Source organism: Herpailurus yagouaroundi, unplaced genomic scaffold, assembly GCF_014898765.1.
Source record: "Herpailurus yagouaroundi ecotype Mexico unplaced genomic scaffold, PumYag 142, whole genome shotgun sequence".
NCBI lineage: Eukaryota > Metazoa > Chordata > Mammalia > Carnivora > Felidae > Herpailurus > Herpailurus yagouaroundi.
This window is the reverse complement of record NW_024412397.1, coordinates 49,991,579-50,009,370: the sequence shown is the minus strand read 5'-3', so window position 1 is coordinate 50,009,370 and position 17,792 is coordinate 49,991,579. Positions and strand designations below refer to the sequence as shown.

General features: G+C 44.0%; 1 protein-coding gene across 3 annotated transcripts in view; it reads left to right on the top strand.

Moving 5' to 3' along the window:
- Window positions 1-17,792, top strand: part of GATA6 (GATA binding protein 6) — a 121,032-nt gene that overhangs the window by 15,379 nt on the left and 87,861 nt on the right. The window contains exons 6-7 of one of the 3 annotated variants that reach the window (XR_005791697.1): window positions 12,248-12,383; window positions 12,966-13,074. The exons of 1 other annotated variant lie outside the window; for it this stretch is intronic. Coding sequence is in view for 1 of the 2 variants with exons in the window: in XM_040479241.1 (XP_040335175.1) it covers window positions 12,966-13,133 (168 nt within the window). In the remaining variant the exon portion in view is untranslated. Of the gene's footprint in view, window positions 1-12,247; window positions 12,384-12,965; window positions 14,419-17,792 lie in introns of those variants that run through there. One more of the 3 variants, XM_040479241.1, reaches the window with a different exon arrangement.

The window sequence follows — 17,792 nt, the reverse complement described above, 5'->3', positions numbered from 1 at the left end:
ATATTTTGATAATTGATATAAACAAATGCTAGCATGCTCCCGCTTGTACATTTTACAAGCAGGGTTTCCCTTCGTAATTAGAAAAACCCTCCCTTGGAGCTAGTGTCGTGCTCTGGTCTCATGGCATGCGATGGAGGCCTGGGGTTTAGTTTCTCTGTCTCCAGGGCTTCTCAGGGCAAGACGGTTTGTGGTGGTTGCCGGGTGAATCTTCCTCTGAATGGAGACATGTTAGGCATGGTGTCTTGGGGATAGGAAATGTTTCCTCACCTCTGTGGTTTGTTGCTGGTAGTAGACAGCTTCCACGATGAGAGGCACACCTCCTTAGACTGAGGCAAGGACCTCATCTCAGATTTGATGCTGGCTGGTTCTGTGTTTTTGAGGGTGGGCCTTACTTTGTGTTTGGTCATTTTCTCGATGTGAGACAGGTGTCTTCATTCCTGCCTCATTTATTCTTCTGGGATGCTAGGTGCCTAGCTAGACCTGTTTCCCGACTGCAGTCACTCCTTGGTAATAACTCTATTCAACAACCTTGTCAGAAGTACTTCTGAGCTGCATGGCGCTAAATGTTGGGCTACAAGTGGTTTGGAAGAGTTAATGTGCCCTCATAGTGCTTGTGGCTACAGCAGTGATTTAGGGACTGACACTTGTTAGGATATCTGGATGTTCTTCTGAAGAACAATTTAAGACAACAGTTAACATCTTTAAGGCATTCTGGAGAAAGGTTATGTACTTTGTAGGTTAGTGGTTAATGTTTAAAAATCTTTTTGTAGATTTTGTGTATTGATATTCGCATCCTATGCTGCAAATCGGAAAACACCACTTTAATCACAGCTTCTTTATTAGCAAATTTATACTCCACTGTCTTTTTGTCCAAGTGATTATTCACACTGGATTTACTATGGCATTATGATTGGTCATAAAATAACAGATCCTGCATTATTAACTATTCCTACAATAGTTAAGTAGCTGAAAGGTACATTCGTGAAGGACTTGCAAAAACGGTATGAGTTGCTTTCCTTCAGAAGAATTGGACTCTGCAGAGCAGTTCTGGTTCAGGAGGCTCCTGGAGCAGGACAAAAAATTACTGCTCGCCCTTTTTTTTTTTTCTTTAATGTTTATTTTTGAGAGAGAGAGAGAGAGAGAGAGAGAGAGAGAGAGAGAGAGAGCACGAGCAGAGAGATTGGGAGACACAGAATCCGAAGCAGGCTCCAGGCTCTGAGCTATCAGCACAGAGCTGGACGCAGGGCTCGAACACCTGAACTGATCATGACCTGAGCCCGAGTTGGACGCTCGACCAACTGAGCCACCCAGGTGCCCCTACTGCTCATCTCTTAAGCTGAATATTTTACAGGTGTCCTTAGGTTGCAGGAGAGTTGGGTATTAGTGTTAGCCTTGCATTTTATCATTGTACTCTTGCTTCTGAGAAGTCTCTCCTTTTTCCATTCTTCATCATTTATGAGATACTGGACATAGCAAAACGGAAGTCTGCTTCTAAGTACTTGTACATGTCAGGTGTTTTAGGTACCTTTTCTCTTTCATAATTATCACTCCACGTATGTTGTTTTATCTCCATTTTCGGTTTGTGAAGGGGGGAGTGAGACTCGGAACAAAGTAACAAGCCCAAGGTTGTGTATATGTTAAGAGGCAGGGCTTGGATTTGGACCCGGGTCTGGCCATCAGTGTTATCATTATGGCATACTAGATTAATATGTGATATTATGCAATATTGAAATCTTCAGAGAGAAAAAATAATATTTTCTTAAAGAAATCTGACCAATTTTCATTAGTAGTTTGAGCGTCAGAAATCATCCTGCCGAAACGGGTAGGAAAACGGTGCCAGAGAAGTGATTTGCTTGCGACCAAATACATAAGGCACATTATACAAATCGTCTTGTCAATATCGTATTTCTAAATAAAATATATTATGGTACTAAGACTATGTCAATTGGGTAATAAAAGAATAACAGGCAGTGAAATTTACTGTGGTTGATGTCCCTAATGTGATTATAAAAAGCTCTCTTAAAAGTATCAAACACAAAGTTGCAATAGTAACATCCTTTTAAGGGTGTGATTTCAATCTGATACACAGTGAGTGCCAAGTTAGGTGGAACTTTTAAGAATGTTCCAATTGCCTTTAGTTAGTTTTTATGAAATCATTGAAAAGCATTTAATAGGCAAGTGTCCATTTCCCTCAGAGTTTATAGTCTACGATACTCTTTTCTAAATGAATAAAAACAGAGTTGAAAAGTCATTAATCTCCCACAAGGGTCTGTGAGAGTCTTGCAGTTAGGTATCATTATTGCCTCATTTACAAACCAGAATCCGCAGTGACTCCATAAGGTCACAAAACCAGCCAGTGTGGAAGCTGGGACTGGAACCGAGGTCTCCGGCCTGCTACTACTCCCAGGGAGCTGACCAATCATCACAGTTATTAACATCCCACTTGCCTCTTGCTACAAGCCATGAACATAAATATTTTGTTGGCATTTTATCTTCATGCTCCCTATGTGCCAGGCTCCCTTTCTTCTTTCAGTTCCTTCTAATAACTCACGTTCCTGTCTGACCACATCGGCCTTCACTGTGAAAGTCACACGCCAACCTGGCAAGGAACACGTAAGCGTGTGGGGTTTACATACTTTCATTTTGATCTCAAGGCCTCTTCCAGACTTCCCTCTTTCTGTGTTGTGTGCACGTGTGTGTATGCGCGCAGGTCTGTGTGTTATGGGGAGGATGGTGAGGAGTCCTTAAAAATGCATTGCGCTACATTAATATCCAATGCCTTTATCTGTATATTAGGAAACAGCACAACTGTATTGTTCTTTTTTTTTTTTTTTTTTAATTTTTTTTCAACGTTTATTTATTTTTGGGACAGAGAGAGACAGAGCATGAACGGGGGAGGGGCAGAGAGAGAGGGAGACACAGAATCAGAAACAGGCTCCAGGCTCTGAGCCATCAGCCCAGAGCCTGACGCGGGGCTTGAACTCACGGACCGCGAGATCGTGACCTGGCTGAAGTCGGACGCTTAACCGACTGCGCCACCCAGGCGCCCCCTGTATCGTTCTTTAAATAGTTTATGATATATTTGTCCACCCAATTTATCACAGGACTGTGGTTTATTTAATAAGTGACTCATCATCACAACCTGAAAGCCAGAATACTAGGTAGAGCATAAGTGTGGGGAGAATGTCACACACCTTCTCATATAGCCTCGGGTTAGAAGGCTTCATTTCAGAACACAGAGTTTCTCTGTAGATTACAAATTATTTGCAGTTCCCCCCCCCCACCCCCCAACCCGGGCCTCTGTAAGAATATACAAATTGTCACAAAACATGAAATAATGTTACGGGAAAACATGCCCAAATTTAAGAAATCTGGCTTAGAATGCTCTGAAATGTTATTGCTAAATGAATCTTCGAAGAAAATGAATTCCTTTACTGGAACAAAAGTAATTTATTATGCGTTTCATGGGCGTCTGCCAAAAGGGTTACTAGCGATATGAAGATCTAATGGATATGAACTGAATACAGTCTGTTTGCTTTGTTCATGTTGAGATCTACCTGTTAATTTTTTCTGAAATTTTAATAACTTTAAAAAGCATCTACGAAGACAGGCGTTGGCATATGTGATAATTCATAATTCAGCTACCTATCGCACCAGACCCAGCACTTGGGATCTGTGGGACTGAGCACAGAGTATTTTATTGACTTCAGATTTTAAGAAAGATTTGAACAAATAAACGACAGGTATTGATCTCAGTGTACTGTTGCAGTCCTGTGAGTAAAGAGTTTCATGTCAGTGTCTGAGGATGTTCAAATGCCTGTTTACTTGCTGTGCTGCAGTTTTAGGTGTTGTTAGCATGGCCTGGTTTCACCAGAGCACACGTGCCAGAATCATATTTTTATCTTATTAAGTACAGACACTTTTAATTTAAAGCTCTGATTAAGCTTATTTGTTTGATTCATGGTGTAGCCTTAGTATGGTCTGCAGTTTAGTCTGGGGTTCACGGAGTAGCAGCTGGAAGGAAATCGATTCAGGCATCCAGGCACTAGCTCCAGCCCTATGTGTGACTGTAGTAAAGCTGCCAAGGTTTTGTAAAGCCTCTGTTTTCCTCCTACTAAAAGGGAAAAGTAATTCCTACCATCTGGTCCTTAAGAGCATTGTGTAGCATAAGTGGGAGATGCCTGCAGACCTCTTTGAAGCTCAAGGAGAACAGTATTATTTAAATATAATCTTGGACGTTAATAGTGATGTGCTTTATTTGCATGGCATTTTTTTTTTATCCCAAGGTATTAGAAATAAATCCTTACTTTCCTTTAAGAGATCTAGAGCTATTGTGTTAACAAAGTAACTACATTTTAAATAATTTTATTCTGATCGCCACAATTTTTCATTCCTTGTGACAGTACTTTCATAACGCTTTCTTGTAAATGCTGCTTGGTTCTCAGACCATGGTCTGCTTTTTCTGATTGAAATGGGGAGATGAGGATACTCATCCAATCTGAAAAACCAGTTTTTTTTTTAATAAAAGATCATAATTTACCAGGTTTTAAATCTTTCCGCAGGATCCTTTGCCACCTAATTTGACAACTAGAATAGAGTCATCCATTTTGATTCATTTTAGAAGATAGACTTTTTCTTTAGAATGCTGGTGACTTCAAGTTGTGGGGCACCCCAGCCCCTGTCATTTATGTTTGTATGTTAACATTTTACTGATAGTCCCAGGGCACTCATAAACACTGGGCGTGCCTTTCATCACCGTGACAAACCTGGTATGGGTGCATAGATGCATGAAACAATGGGATCCTTTGCCCAGGTTAGATTGTATACAATTGTCTTTACCTACTTGGAAAGGGCAGCGTCCTCAGGTCTGGATATAACCTGGGCTACTCAGGCCCAGAAGGGGCGTGAGGGCCCAAGGGGACAGCCAGTGAGTTCTCCATTAAAGAACTTGCTTGTTAAATTACAAGGAAATAAGTAAAATATTTTGCTAAAAACTGAGTTAGGTCATTGGCTGCAGTGATCATGACTCTCCCTGCTTGTGAGAGAAGGCGCTATGTTCTCTTGCTTGGAGTTGTTACTGGAGACGGGTTTCACGGGTCCTGATGGAGGCAGAACTCTTGTGTTTCTGTATCTTGTGCCACTTCCTAAACTATTAGTGAGTCACTTTTGTGTCTGGTCCTATGACCTCCATCCAAACTTCAATGAGTGTAGTTTTTAGGGTGGAAGTTAAGATTTATCTGAAAGTGTTTCTCCTTTGTTGGGATTAGTTTTTTTTTTTTTTTTTTTTTTTTTAACTTGAGGCAGGCCGCTATAAAGCACTGCAAGAGCCTAACCTAGAGGTTACAAAAGCAGAGAAGAGAGCGTTGGCAGTGAGGGATGGCTGGCTTCCCCTCACACAAGAAAAAGCCGTAACCACAAGCTTACTTAGATGTGTAGGAAGGACAGATCAGAGGCCATGGAAGCCGACAGTCTGAATTCGAGTTAAAGAGGCAGTGTGATCATCATCAAAGTCTCATGCTCTGGGAATGATCACACACTCACCCTCAACCTGCCTGGGGTGCAGTGTTTTGTTTCTTCAGATCAAGGCTCCATCGAGAGAGATTATGGCATGGAGGACTAAACACACCCCAGTTGACTCCTTTTTGGTTTCCTTCCTCAAAAATGAAATTTATGTTTATAATTCATAAGCTAGAGGACCTGTGTTATTCTTCTGTGGGGTGGCTGTGTTCTGTAAGGGTTTCCTTAGCTCTGATGGGTTGCCCAGCCGACGCTGCCTTAGGAGGGGTCTCTGGGCCTGCCTGTAAGGGTGTGTGTGAAGTAGAGGCCGAGAAAGAGAACTGACAGGGTGGGTGAGCCCACTGTGAGCCAGACACTGCTGGCCACTGACTCTACGAGTTTATCAGATCAGAAATCCTTGACTTTTCAGATATATGTCCGAAAATTATTCTCACAGGAAAAGAAAAAAGTCCATGTGACCTACAGGTGAGCTGTGTCTGCTTCACAGGCTAGTGGATATTTTCCGTGTCCTGGCTGCAGCAGCCTGGGTGTCCCTGAAGTCATTTATTCCTTTAAGAGGGAGATTTCCAGCCCAGCTGCTCTGCCAGGTCTCCTACCTAGCCTGGCCTGGGTTCAGTGCTAAGCCCAGGCTGAGTCTGGTGCTGATAACACATTCTTTCAACAGGAAGTGCCTCCATTTTCAGTTGTCTGTAGGAGGGTGGAGGGCAGATAAGCTGTGAATGGAAACACAGAACAGATTTCGGCCCCACCCTCAGAATGTACTTTGATCAGAGAAAGAGCCAGGACCTCCGCCTGCCTGAACTGTCCACCAGAAGGAGGAAGGATGGTTCAGCTGTGGGCAATCTGAGGTGCTCCCCTCTGCCTCTGTCCAGAAACACTGGCTGGGTTAGATGGGTGTAGGTGACTCAAATACCTGCTTTTGCTGAACTAAAGTCCTTTCAAGGTTTCAACTAGATGTGGGAAAACATTAGCCAATTGAAATTTATGCTTGTAATTTTGTGTGCATGTCCTTGGGTCTAGGGTCTTAAGTTTTCTCTGATTTCCCCCCCCAAATTGTACTGATCTCGATAGGTAGCTCTTGAATATACTAAAGAGGAAAAGACACTTAAGACGAACAATGATGTGACAAGCCAGGTTTCTAAAGGAGAGTTGTGCCAATTCTAGATTTCTCATATGGTTAGAATACTGGTTTTGACTGTTTGGTGTTTTAACTTACATGCGACCATGTTTCACGTGTACATGGCTGGCTAGGTTCCAACCGATGCTAGGTGGCTTGGAGGTAGGTGACTTCAGGGGTACATGTCCCTTCTGGTCCTCCTTTCTCTCTGTTACTTCCTCCTCTCTGGTTCCTCTCTATTTTTTCCCCTGCTACTTTATGACTCTTTCCAGGCTGGCTCATCCCTCAAGTGCTTTTGCATCACATTTCTGGTGCTAATGTCTTCAACCTTCCCCAAAGTTAGACAGCACTACTCCTTTCAGTTAAAATATTCAAAGGAAGGTATAGATGGCTGATAGATGGTCCCCTGGCCCTACCTCTCTTCGGTTCCCCTGAAATACTTTCGCTTGTGCATAAATTTTACTGATGACATAGTTATATCCTTCTGTTTTTCATTTAACATTGCATTATAGGATTTTTCCCACTTTGCCACATGATCTTATTTTTAATAATTGCATCATAGTTCACTGAGCGGATGGACCTTGCTTTTCCAAACCATCTCGTATTATTCGGTATTAGATTATTTACGTGATTCCCACTATTGTAAATAACTGTGCCATGAATGTCTTCCCATGAGGAGCCTTTCCCTTCCTTTGAATTCTTTCCTTGTAAACACATCTCCAGAAGTGCAATTACAGAGCTCAGTAGGATATGAAGTTCTTGATGGCTCTGCTTAAGGCATGTACCAGAATATAGCTGCACTGGCCATGGATGAGGGGACTGGGGTTATCAGAGTCTCATCAGATCTTATCACGTGATCTCATTATGTATCATTACATAAAATTTTTATTTTATTTTTATTTTATTTTTTTATTTAAGTAAGCCCTACTCCCAATGTGGGGCTTGAACCCATTACCCTGAGATCAAGAGTCTCATGCTCTAGGAGCACCTGGGTGGTTCAGCGGGTTAAGCGTCTGACTTCAACTCAGGTCATGATCTCGAAGTTTGTGAGTTCGAGCCCCGCGTTGGGCTCTGTGCTGACAGCTCGGGGCCTGGAGCCAGCTTCTGATTCTGTGTCTTCCTCTCTCTCTCTCTCTCTCTCTCTCTCTCTCTGCCCCTCCACCGCTCACGCTCTCTCTCTCTCTCAAAAATAAATGAACATTAAAAAAAAATTACTGACTGAGCCAGCCAGGTGCTCCATAAACATTTAATTTTTTATTGAGGTATGATTGACATACAAAAGAAAGCTGTGCACTGCAGTATTTCATGTTGAAATAGTGTATCCCCATCTACAAATAAGGGTCTCAGTTGTTGGGCACAAGCACATTTTTTTTTCTGAGAAAGTCAGATGTCACTTTTGATTTCAAATGAGCTGATGTTTTTCAGGTACTCATCACTCATGTAATTTGGGATTTGCCTGTCCTTTGACGTAGGAGTCATTTTTGACTGATCAAAGAAGACAATAGGTATTTCAGTTGGTAGCTGTTAGGATTATTGCTCAGGTGTTAAGAATAATGTTCAAGGTATTAGGATTTCTTTAATGTGGTTTATTTGAAGAAGGCCCATGAGCCTTTTGAAGGCTAAAGAAGCACCTTGTTTTGTTTTGTTCTCTGAAGAGTTGTCAGTAACAATTAGAAGAAGGTCATTGCTGGGGCACCTGGGTGGCTCAGTCAGTTGAGTGTCCAACTTTGGCTCAGGTCATGACCTCATGGTTCGTGAGTTTGAGCCCCGCATTAGGCTAGATGCTGTCAGCGCAGAGCCAGCTTCAGATCCTCTGTCTCCCCCTACCTGCCCCCTGGGCTCATGTTCTTCCTCAAAAATAAAATAAGCATTTGAAAAAAAAAAAAGATGGTCATTGTTGAGGTGGTTTTCAGTTAGCTCTGAATGAGTTCCACCTTTGCTCCCACCAAGTGATGGTGGTAAGTCTCCCCAACCTGGCAAAGGTGGGGAGATTAAATTAGGTCTGTGCTCCTTAACAATAATAACAAAATAATACTAATAGTGCTGTTTGCTTCTGTCATTTTCCTGTTGTCAGGTACTGTTGTAAAGGCTTTATGTATCTTAATGAATTGAGTTCTTGCAATAACCTCAGGATACAGATGCGTCTTTTTTAGCTTCCATTTTCCAGGTGAGGAACCTGAGGCGTAGAGAGTTTTAGATGAGGCCTTCTCGGTTACCTCTCCCACATTGTGCCCTTGCCCCTTTTGCTTAATCCTTCTGTTTCAGCTGGCTTTGCTTGAGAATGTGCCCTGCATGCCTCCCCTTCCGAATACCCTTTCCTCACCAGTAATAATGGCTTCCCTTGATGCTTACCATGGCAAGGCGCCATGCTGATGCTTTTGCAAACGTTGAATTGTCACAGCCCTACTTGATGGGTGATGTGAGGGCTAGTTTCTAGTTTCCCCAGGAGGAGGCTCGGAGAGGTGACCTCACTCAGTAGACGGCTGAAGCAGGGTAATGCTTGCAAGTCCGTCCATATTGGCCCCCAGCGTTGCAGGCTGCGTGTGGCCCACCCCCGGCATCCTTTCCCCTCTGTGGTTCCTTTTTTGACCTACTGCTCCCTTCCAATGTCTCAGCCACTCATTTATCATCTGTGATGGGCAGTTGACCATTCTTACTTTCAAGTATGTATGTGGCCTGGGAGCTCACCCAGGGAGCGTCTGTCTCCTTGGGCTCATAGATCCAGTGCCTGGCTCTCATAAGCATCTTGCTAATGTTTCTTGTTGCTGACCTGTGGTGGTGACGACCCCTCTGCTATCTCAGCCTGTCTGGCCATGTGAGGCGGGCTGCTTCCTGGGCCGATCCGGGTGGGTACCCTCTTTCTTTCAGAAAGGCTTGCTGTGGTGAAGTCAGATTTAGTCAGAGAAATGCACATGTGCTTTTTTCTGGGAATAGGTAGATCAATATGGAATTGGGTGTGACCCATCACTTATAAGTGCGCCCACTCTGCTGGTTGTATGATAGCTCCTTTCTAAAATGCGGAGTAATGGAGTATCACCCTTTTGTTTATTTTTGGGGGGGATTAAATCTGGGTCTGTGATGGGTTTGCTCATAGTGGAGTTTCTGGAATTAATGACTAAAGTTACTTTACTCTATTTATATGGGTAACCAAATCCATAGTTTTGTTGGTGTGTTTGACAGGATTATTTCAGCTATTTCAAATTCTAAGTTTTTGACATCTCAGTGACTTTGTGAAGTTTGCTTTCTTATGTACCCAAAGCCCTTAGTTTAAGTCTTATGTTAAAATGTTAATTAATTAATCAATTTTTAAAAAATGTTTATTTATTTTTGAGAGAGAGCTTGAGCACGCAAGAGTTGGGGGTGGCACAAAGAGAGGAGGAGAAAAGATCCAAAGCAGGCTTTGCACTGACAGCAATGAGCCCAACGCAGGGCTCGAACTCACCAACTGTGAGATCATGACCTGGGCCAAAGTCAGTTGCTTAACCGACTGAGCTACCCAGGTGCCCCTAAGTTTGTGTTAATTTAAAAAGAAGTTTGAGTGTGGCAGTACTGTTGTCGCTGCATTTTTACAAACCCACCTTTTTGCCAGGAAAGGGATGGATTGGTTAGCTGTGAGGGGCTGGCTTTAGTCTGTCCATTTGGGAGGAAGTGGAGATGGGCAGATAGGAAGTCCCATGGCCAGACCCTCCTTCCCAGCCTCATGTGGTTATTGTGAAGATTGGAGAGAAAAACAAGATTTTTTTTCCAGAAAGAGCAAAACCACTCTGACTTCCAGGCCTCCAAGTGGAGCCAAGGGGGCTCAGCATACCTTTCATTCAGTTCAGCCTGTGTCTGGTGCCCCGTGTTTCTCTGAAGGAGATATAACATCAGCTCAGCCAGACAAATGGATGTTTTGAAAAGCACAAAACATTCTAGCTGTGTCAAAAAAACAAATATCCAGTGATTTGTGGGATTAAACCCTGAAAGCTAGGAAGAAATAATGAACTTCAGAGCTTTCTAGAAGGAAAAAGCCATGATTTAAGTATGGGATCATGGCTACATTTTAATTTTTTATTATTTTATCTTTATTTTTTATTTTTTTTAACGTTTTTATTCACTTTTTGAGAGACAGAGAGAGGCAGAGTGCAAGCAGGGGAGGGGCAGAGAGTGAGGGAGACACAGAATCTATAGCAGGCCCCAGGCTCTGAGCTGGAGCTCGATGCGGGGCTCGAACCTATGAGCCGCGAGATTATGACCTGAGCCAAAGTCGGCTGCTTAACCGACTGAGCCACCCAGGAGCCTCTATCTTTATTTTTTAATAAACTTTTTACTTTGAAGTGATTTTAGGTTTACAAAATCACTTCAAAGTAAGTTACAGAGGTCATGCAGAGGTCTACTCTACCCCTTGGCTCAGTTCCCCCAGATGCCAGCCTTGGGTTTCCATGATGCTTTCATCCAGACCGTGGAAGCAGCATTGGTCCATTAACTGACACAAGGCCCTGTCCCCTAGGTGTCCTTCTCAGACCTGACACCTTAGGCAGTTCTTCTGAGCTTGCTCTGGGCTCTGATACTTTCTCAGTGAGCCTCATTCAGCAATTGTGTGACAGTAAGGCCAAGTTCCAGGTTATCAGGCCTAAGACCACAGAGGTGACTGCCCTTCTCAGTGGGGTGGTGCCACATCTTGTCACTGGGATGCTGGCCCGTGGCCCCTCTGTAGCCACAGTGGCTTACGTTCTTTCTCCAAAAAGGTGTGGGCTTGCTTGAGAGAGTAGTGGTCTTTCCTCTTGTCTTTTTCTCTTTGGAAGGAAATGAGGGCCCTGTGGATGGGGTGGTTAGCATTCAGTTGGAAGGAAGGCTGGTTCGTGCAGACTTCTAAGCTATGCCAGCTGTCACTGTACCCTGTTGTTTCCCCTGGAACCCTGCGTGTTCCCTTGTGTCCTTATAGATCTTGTAAGTCCTTATCTAAGTGTAGCATGCATACAAATCCCAAGGGAAACACAGCTGTGTTTCCTGTACCTGGCAGGAGGGGACAGCAGAATGTTCTGCAGGTCTAAGTTGTGGCTGACGCATGTGTGTGGGCTGAGTTCCGACACCAGAGGGGGCATGTTCTAGAACTCAGAGTGGTGAAGGATGAGGCAGGAAGACATGTTGTGTTGACATGTTGGGGCTTCTCAACCTCTGGGGGCACTGTGTGTGGACGGGGCACTGTCTTTCTGGGTGTTGTTGATGTCACTGACCCCTGTCCTCGGAGCCACACCAGGCCACACCCAGGAGCCACGCCTGGGGACCATGCTAGTCATGGCTAGATTTTTTTTTTAAGTGTTTATTTATTTGGGAGGGGAGGGGCAGAGAGAGGGAGGAAGGAAGAGAGAAAATCCCCAGCAGGCTCCATGCTCAGCACAGAACCCGATGTGGTGCTCGATACCACAAACCAAGAAAATGACCTAAGCCAAAGTCAAGAGTCAGACACTCAACCGACTGAGCCACCCAGGTGCCCCATGCTTAGAATTTTTTAAAAAAGTCAAATGCAACTGTTTTCTTAAACTGTAGTCTAAACATGATTTTAGTTATTTTGGTTTGATTCTACTAAATTATACCATGTTTTCTATTTGGCCTTTCTCATTTGGATGGAAGGAATGAATGAAACAAGAGGAGTGATCTTTTGTTTCAACAAATGATTGCCACCACCATGACAGATATAAGATGTTAGCATTTTCTTTATAATGTGGTCTGCCTTCAAAATGGCCGGTTCTCCTTGAAAAGAATTCAGGTAAATGCGGTAGATACTAAACCTGTGTACACGTGGGTCCATTTTCCATGAAGTCAGTGCTCAAAAATTTCATTTATCATGCCTCGCTGAGCTGTGTGGCTTTCCATATTAGACTTTGGCATAACTGCTAAGGTTGTAGCTGTGCTGTGTGTGTGCCGGGGTGGGGGGTGGTGGTGGTGGGGGCTCCGCATTTTCTCTTTTGAAATGATTAGATTGTGTGGGCGTCATTAAGACCTACTTACCTAGGCGGTGTGGTTTGTTTCACTGCCAGAGAGCTGAGAGTTTGGTACGTTTTACAAATAGGCCTCCTGCAGTTCCTTTTTCCTACCTTTGTCCAGCTGTGCATCTTGCCAGGAATTACTGCTGTGAGTTCTCAAGTTCACAGGAGAATGTTTCTAAGAGTTTACGTGGTCAGGGGTAGGTCAGTGGCACCATGCAACATGGTGGGCAGCTCTTGCCTGGGCCCCCCTGCCCATCTCCTTTGTCTCCATGTGCTTAGCTTGCAAGATGGTGCCGCCTGACAGATTGATCGATAACTGTCTCTCCCCTTCTCTTTCCCCCTCTATCCCTCTCTTCCGCCAGGCGGGCACCTCAGTGATGTCTGGCACGGGAGAGAGCACTAATCCTGAGAACAGCGAGCTCAAGTACTCAGGTCAAGATGGGTTGTACATAGGCGTCAGCCTGGCCTCTCCGGCCGAAGTCACATCCTCGGTGAGACAGGATTCCTGGTGCGCCCTCGCCCTGGCCTGAGCCCGCTGCGGGGATTTTGTCAAGCCGTCCAGACCAGGGCGAGTATGCTGACAGAACATTCCTCTGACGCGTGATTTCCGTGCCTTTATTTCGAAAGAGATGTATTTCCCAAGAAAGAGGCTTGCTCTGCCTTACCACCCTGCCCCTGACTCTGAAGAGCCAGAGAGAAGATGGAGGGCTTCCAGGGAAGGGCCAGTGCAGCCCACAGCACGTCACCTCCTCCTGGACACGGCCACTTCCAGCCAGCCTGCCTCTGGGTGTGCCGGGGGATCTGACGTCCTCTGTGCCACTTCCAGAAACTGGGACTAGGACCGGGGCCTTGCCTGCTAAGGAATATTGAGAGATTTTTTTTTAAAAAGGGTTTTATGTGTATTGCCCCAAATCATGTGCTTCTTCTGATCGGTTTTGGTTATTCCAGAATTTCTTCGTACCTTTTCCACACCTGAATTTCACGTGCTTTCATGGAGAAGACCATTTGAGGCCATTTGGTACACACCTCTGGAGGCTGAGTCAGTTCGTGAGGTTTCTCGTCAAAAATATTACTCCGTGTGCAAGACTGCATTATGACTTAACGTACACTGTGACTGATGTCTCAAAGTTCACATTGTGGGACTGACCTGAGGTCAGTCGGGATTTGTAAACAGGGTAGCAAACAAGATATTTTTCTTCCATGTAAACAATAATTTTTTTAAAAAGTGCAATTTGCGTTGCAGCAATCAGTGTTAAATCATTTGCATAAGATTTAACAACATTTTTTATAATGAATGTAAACATTTTAACTTAATGGTACTTAAATAATTTAAAAGAAAAATGTTAACTTAGACATTCTTATGCTTCTTTTACAACTACATCCCATTTCTATATTTCCAGTTGTTAAAGAGAAATATTTCAAGAACAAATCTTCTCTCAGGAAAATTGCCTTTATCCATCTGTTAAGAATTTTTATACAAAAACACCAGTATCCCCTCTTTATTTTACTGTGGAATTTGTGCTGGAAAAAATTCAACAAAACTTTACTACCTAACAGATAACATTTGTAAATACTCTAGGCATCTGTACACACTACGATGAAGTCTATCGTGTGACTGACCCACAGGCAGGTTGGTTTACATTAAATTTTTTAAGAATGGGATGTCCTATGGAAACCTATTTCACCAGAGTTTTAAAAATAAAAAGGGTATTGTTTTGTCTTCTGTACAGTGAGTTCCTTCCCTTTTAGTTTCATTTTGATACTGTATGTGGCTAGAGATACGCCTATAAAACAAGCGCATGTGATGTTTGCAAATTGCCTGTTGGCTTTCCTTTCAATGAATTGTCCTTTTGGAGCTGCTTTATACCTTGGTTTATTTGAAGTTGGCACATGCAGTCCGTTATCATTTTCAATTTGCACTGGGGACAACTTTTATAAGTGAAAAGGACCCAGTATTATATGGCTGTCTGAGATTGTAAGCATTCTATTTAGGACTAATCCCTAAAAACATTTAAAAAGTCCAGAGTTTCTTTCCCTCTGAATGAAATATACTCTAAGACCCAGCAACAGAATGGTTTTCCTTTCTAGTTCCTGCTTTTGCAAAGTGCCACCAAGCCTCCACATTCACCTGAGGTTGAAGTCCTTAACACTCAGCAGAAGAGGGAAAAGGATCTGAACAGTCTTGGGTTTCAGAAAACCAGGAGACTGTTTCATAACTCAATGGTGGCATTTCATTTTGGCTCCTTAAGTGTGGGGGCACTTCTTCTTTTCGTGTATGATTATAGTTAGTCTGTGGGAGCCCGTCTGAGTCTTTCAAGAGAGGGGAAGTCTTGCTTTGTTGTGGGTTGTATTGCCAGTGAGACCCAAGGCTGGGGAGTGTGTGTGTCTGGGGAGGTCCCTGAAGCCCACACACACTGTACAGCGGGCTAGGGCAACGGTCTTGGTGTGGAGTCAGACCACTAGGCTTGAGGTCCCTGCTCTGCACACAGGAGGTCTGTGGCCTTGGGCAAGTTGTCCCATTCTCATTTTCCTCACCTGTAAAATAGGGCCAATTAACATATAACTCCTAGGATAGTCCATGTGAAGTGCCTAGAGCAGTGCCTGGCATGTAGTAAGCACCAAGAGTTGACTTTGAAGGGGGAGTGACAGGAGCTCTTACCACATGAGGGTTTTGAATGTCTTACTCCCTGTGGGGTATTTAAACGTTTATGGTGTGTGAGGGTCTGGTGCCCCTTGGCTCACTTGCACTGCTTGAAAAAAGCTGGGGTAAGTGAAATGAGGGATCCCCAGCTCAAGGGATGGCAGAGATGGAGGGAGGGAGCACCCTTGGGAGACACCAGTCTCAGTTTGGCTTTTACAGAACAGGGTTGGTGCGACAGCAGAAGAAAATCATTATCCCAACTGACTCCTTTTTTTCCCTCCTCCCTTTTATGGTTCTCATTACTTTGAGTGCTTTCTGGTGGGTTGGGAGTTGTTAAGAGTTAACATGCTCTGATTGGAAAATGAATTTTTCTTATTGGGGCTTCCAAATAATCTTTTTTCTGGGGGTGGTCTCAGATGTTGCTCCTTCCAAACCTAAGACAACATTGGGTTCCTAAGGCTCTGTTTTTTTGTTTTTTTGTTTTTGTTTGTTTGTTTTAAATATAATTCTTTCCCCTCTGTGTTCTGGCTTTCATGAAATAAATTACAAGGGTCAGAACAAGGGGAAATGGGGCTTCTTGTCCTAACACAACAAAATCCCTTAATCTGGGGCCTTTTCAGTTGTAACTTTCTCACCTGTGATTGCATAAAGAAGCTTGATAATTTTGTTTTTAATTTTTAATATTTTTATTTATTTTTGAGAGACAGAGCATGAGTGGGAGAGGGGCAGAGAGAGAGGGAGACACAGAATCCGAAGCAGGCTCCAGGCTCTGAGCTGTCAGCACAGAGCCTGGTGAGGGGCTGGAACTCACCAACCACGAGATCGTGACCCGAGCTGAGGTCAGACGTTCAACTAACTGAGCCACCCAGGGGCCCCTCAAAAGGGAGTGCATTTAAATAGATGGTGCACTTCAGCTTAAAATCTTCAGACACATTTCTGTGGGTTGCAGAATTCCTGTCCTCTGTCACCATGGCTGATTTTAGCCCGTCTTACATAACTGAAGGCTCTGTCTGGGGTCTCTCTTCGGGGTCACTTTGTGTTGTTTCCTGGTGCCTATGGGAGAGTCAGGAAAGCAAAGGGAGCCATTCATTTCCCCCTGCAAATAAATTAACCTGCTGCTCATGGGGAGTGTTTTCCCCTGTCCTTGGGAAATTTGATGTAATTTCAGATCATAGATAAATTGACTGTTAGTAGGGCAATACAGCATGTCTCTGTTGGCCATGCCAGATTCCAGGCTGCTTTTAATTGGGGGCAGTGTCTTAATTGCTGCCTTAAGTTCTATGTACTGGCATTTTCCATGGGGTCTTCAGATCCTGTGACTCTGAGAAGGAGATAATAGGTGTGTGTATAAGCGAGGCAAGATGGGGGAGCAGGGATCAAACATTCACGCAGGGTAAGGCAGCTCTTGCTGATTAAAATGCATTTTGTTTCTGGTCTGAAATGTCAAGTCAGCTTGGCAAGACTCCTTATCTATCCTCTGTTGTTTGGAAGCTTTAATGGGCAGTAAGGTATGAATCTGATTATTTTAAATGAGAAACAAATATTGATAAATTTGTTAGACCACATCTTTCAAAACAGGGTCTGTGGTAAAAATTTGGTACCTACAACTCTGGCCACTTGAGGCTTCGAGATGGGCCCTGTGCTGCTTGAATCTTTAGCTGCAGTTGAAGCAGACTCTTCTGCTGTGGTCCCTGGAGGTGGTGGGGGGTGGTGGGGGGTCAGGGAGAAGGTGGTAGCCACCTGTAGGACCTGCAGAGGAAAAGAATCACATGGTGTCTTCAGTTGGTTCAAATGTAAGCTATTAGTAGGCTGAAAGCCTAAGTAAATTCATAGGGACTTTGGATAAAATAAATTATGGTTGATACTTACAAATAGCTTCTAAAGGAAAAAGTTAGGATGTTGCAGATACACATCGAACCTCTGAGTTAGACGTTAGAGCAAGCGACCACGCTCCCACCAAGGACGCTGGCATCTCCCACGTCTGCACTGGAGAACTGGTGGGTGAGGGGGTCTGCACAGCTCTTCCTGCCCAGTAGCCGGCACAGGGAAGTGAGCGTTCCACAGCTGATGTCACTGTTTTAGTTCAAGAGATACTTATTTTGCTTGGAACCCTTTTTTGTGTTTTTGCTTGTTTTTAAAGAACCAACTTTTAAAAAATGGCTACAATATAGCAATTAAAGGTGAAATAATGTTTCATTAGTGGAAGGGCTTATATTTCAGTCATCAGCGGTTCGCTTTGGCAAAGACATTTCCTCTCTCTGGACCTCAGTCTCCGGATCAGCCATAAAATGGAGAAATCAGGCAGCAAGGTTGCTCACAGATTCCTTCCATCTGCATTCGCTGCCCACGGTCTCTTGTGTAGATTACATGCAAGGGTGATGGTGGGTTTGTGGGAAGCTGGTGGACCTGGAATGTCCTTCTAGCTCTCTTCTGGTTCCCTCACCACCTCAAGTCTTGATCTGTGGAGGCCACGTCCCCCTGTTGCCTCAGACCACAGAGGGGGAGAATCCTGGTCGTATTCGTGAACTTAGGGGCTTTGTGAGAGGTG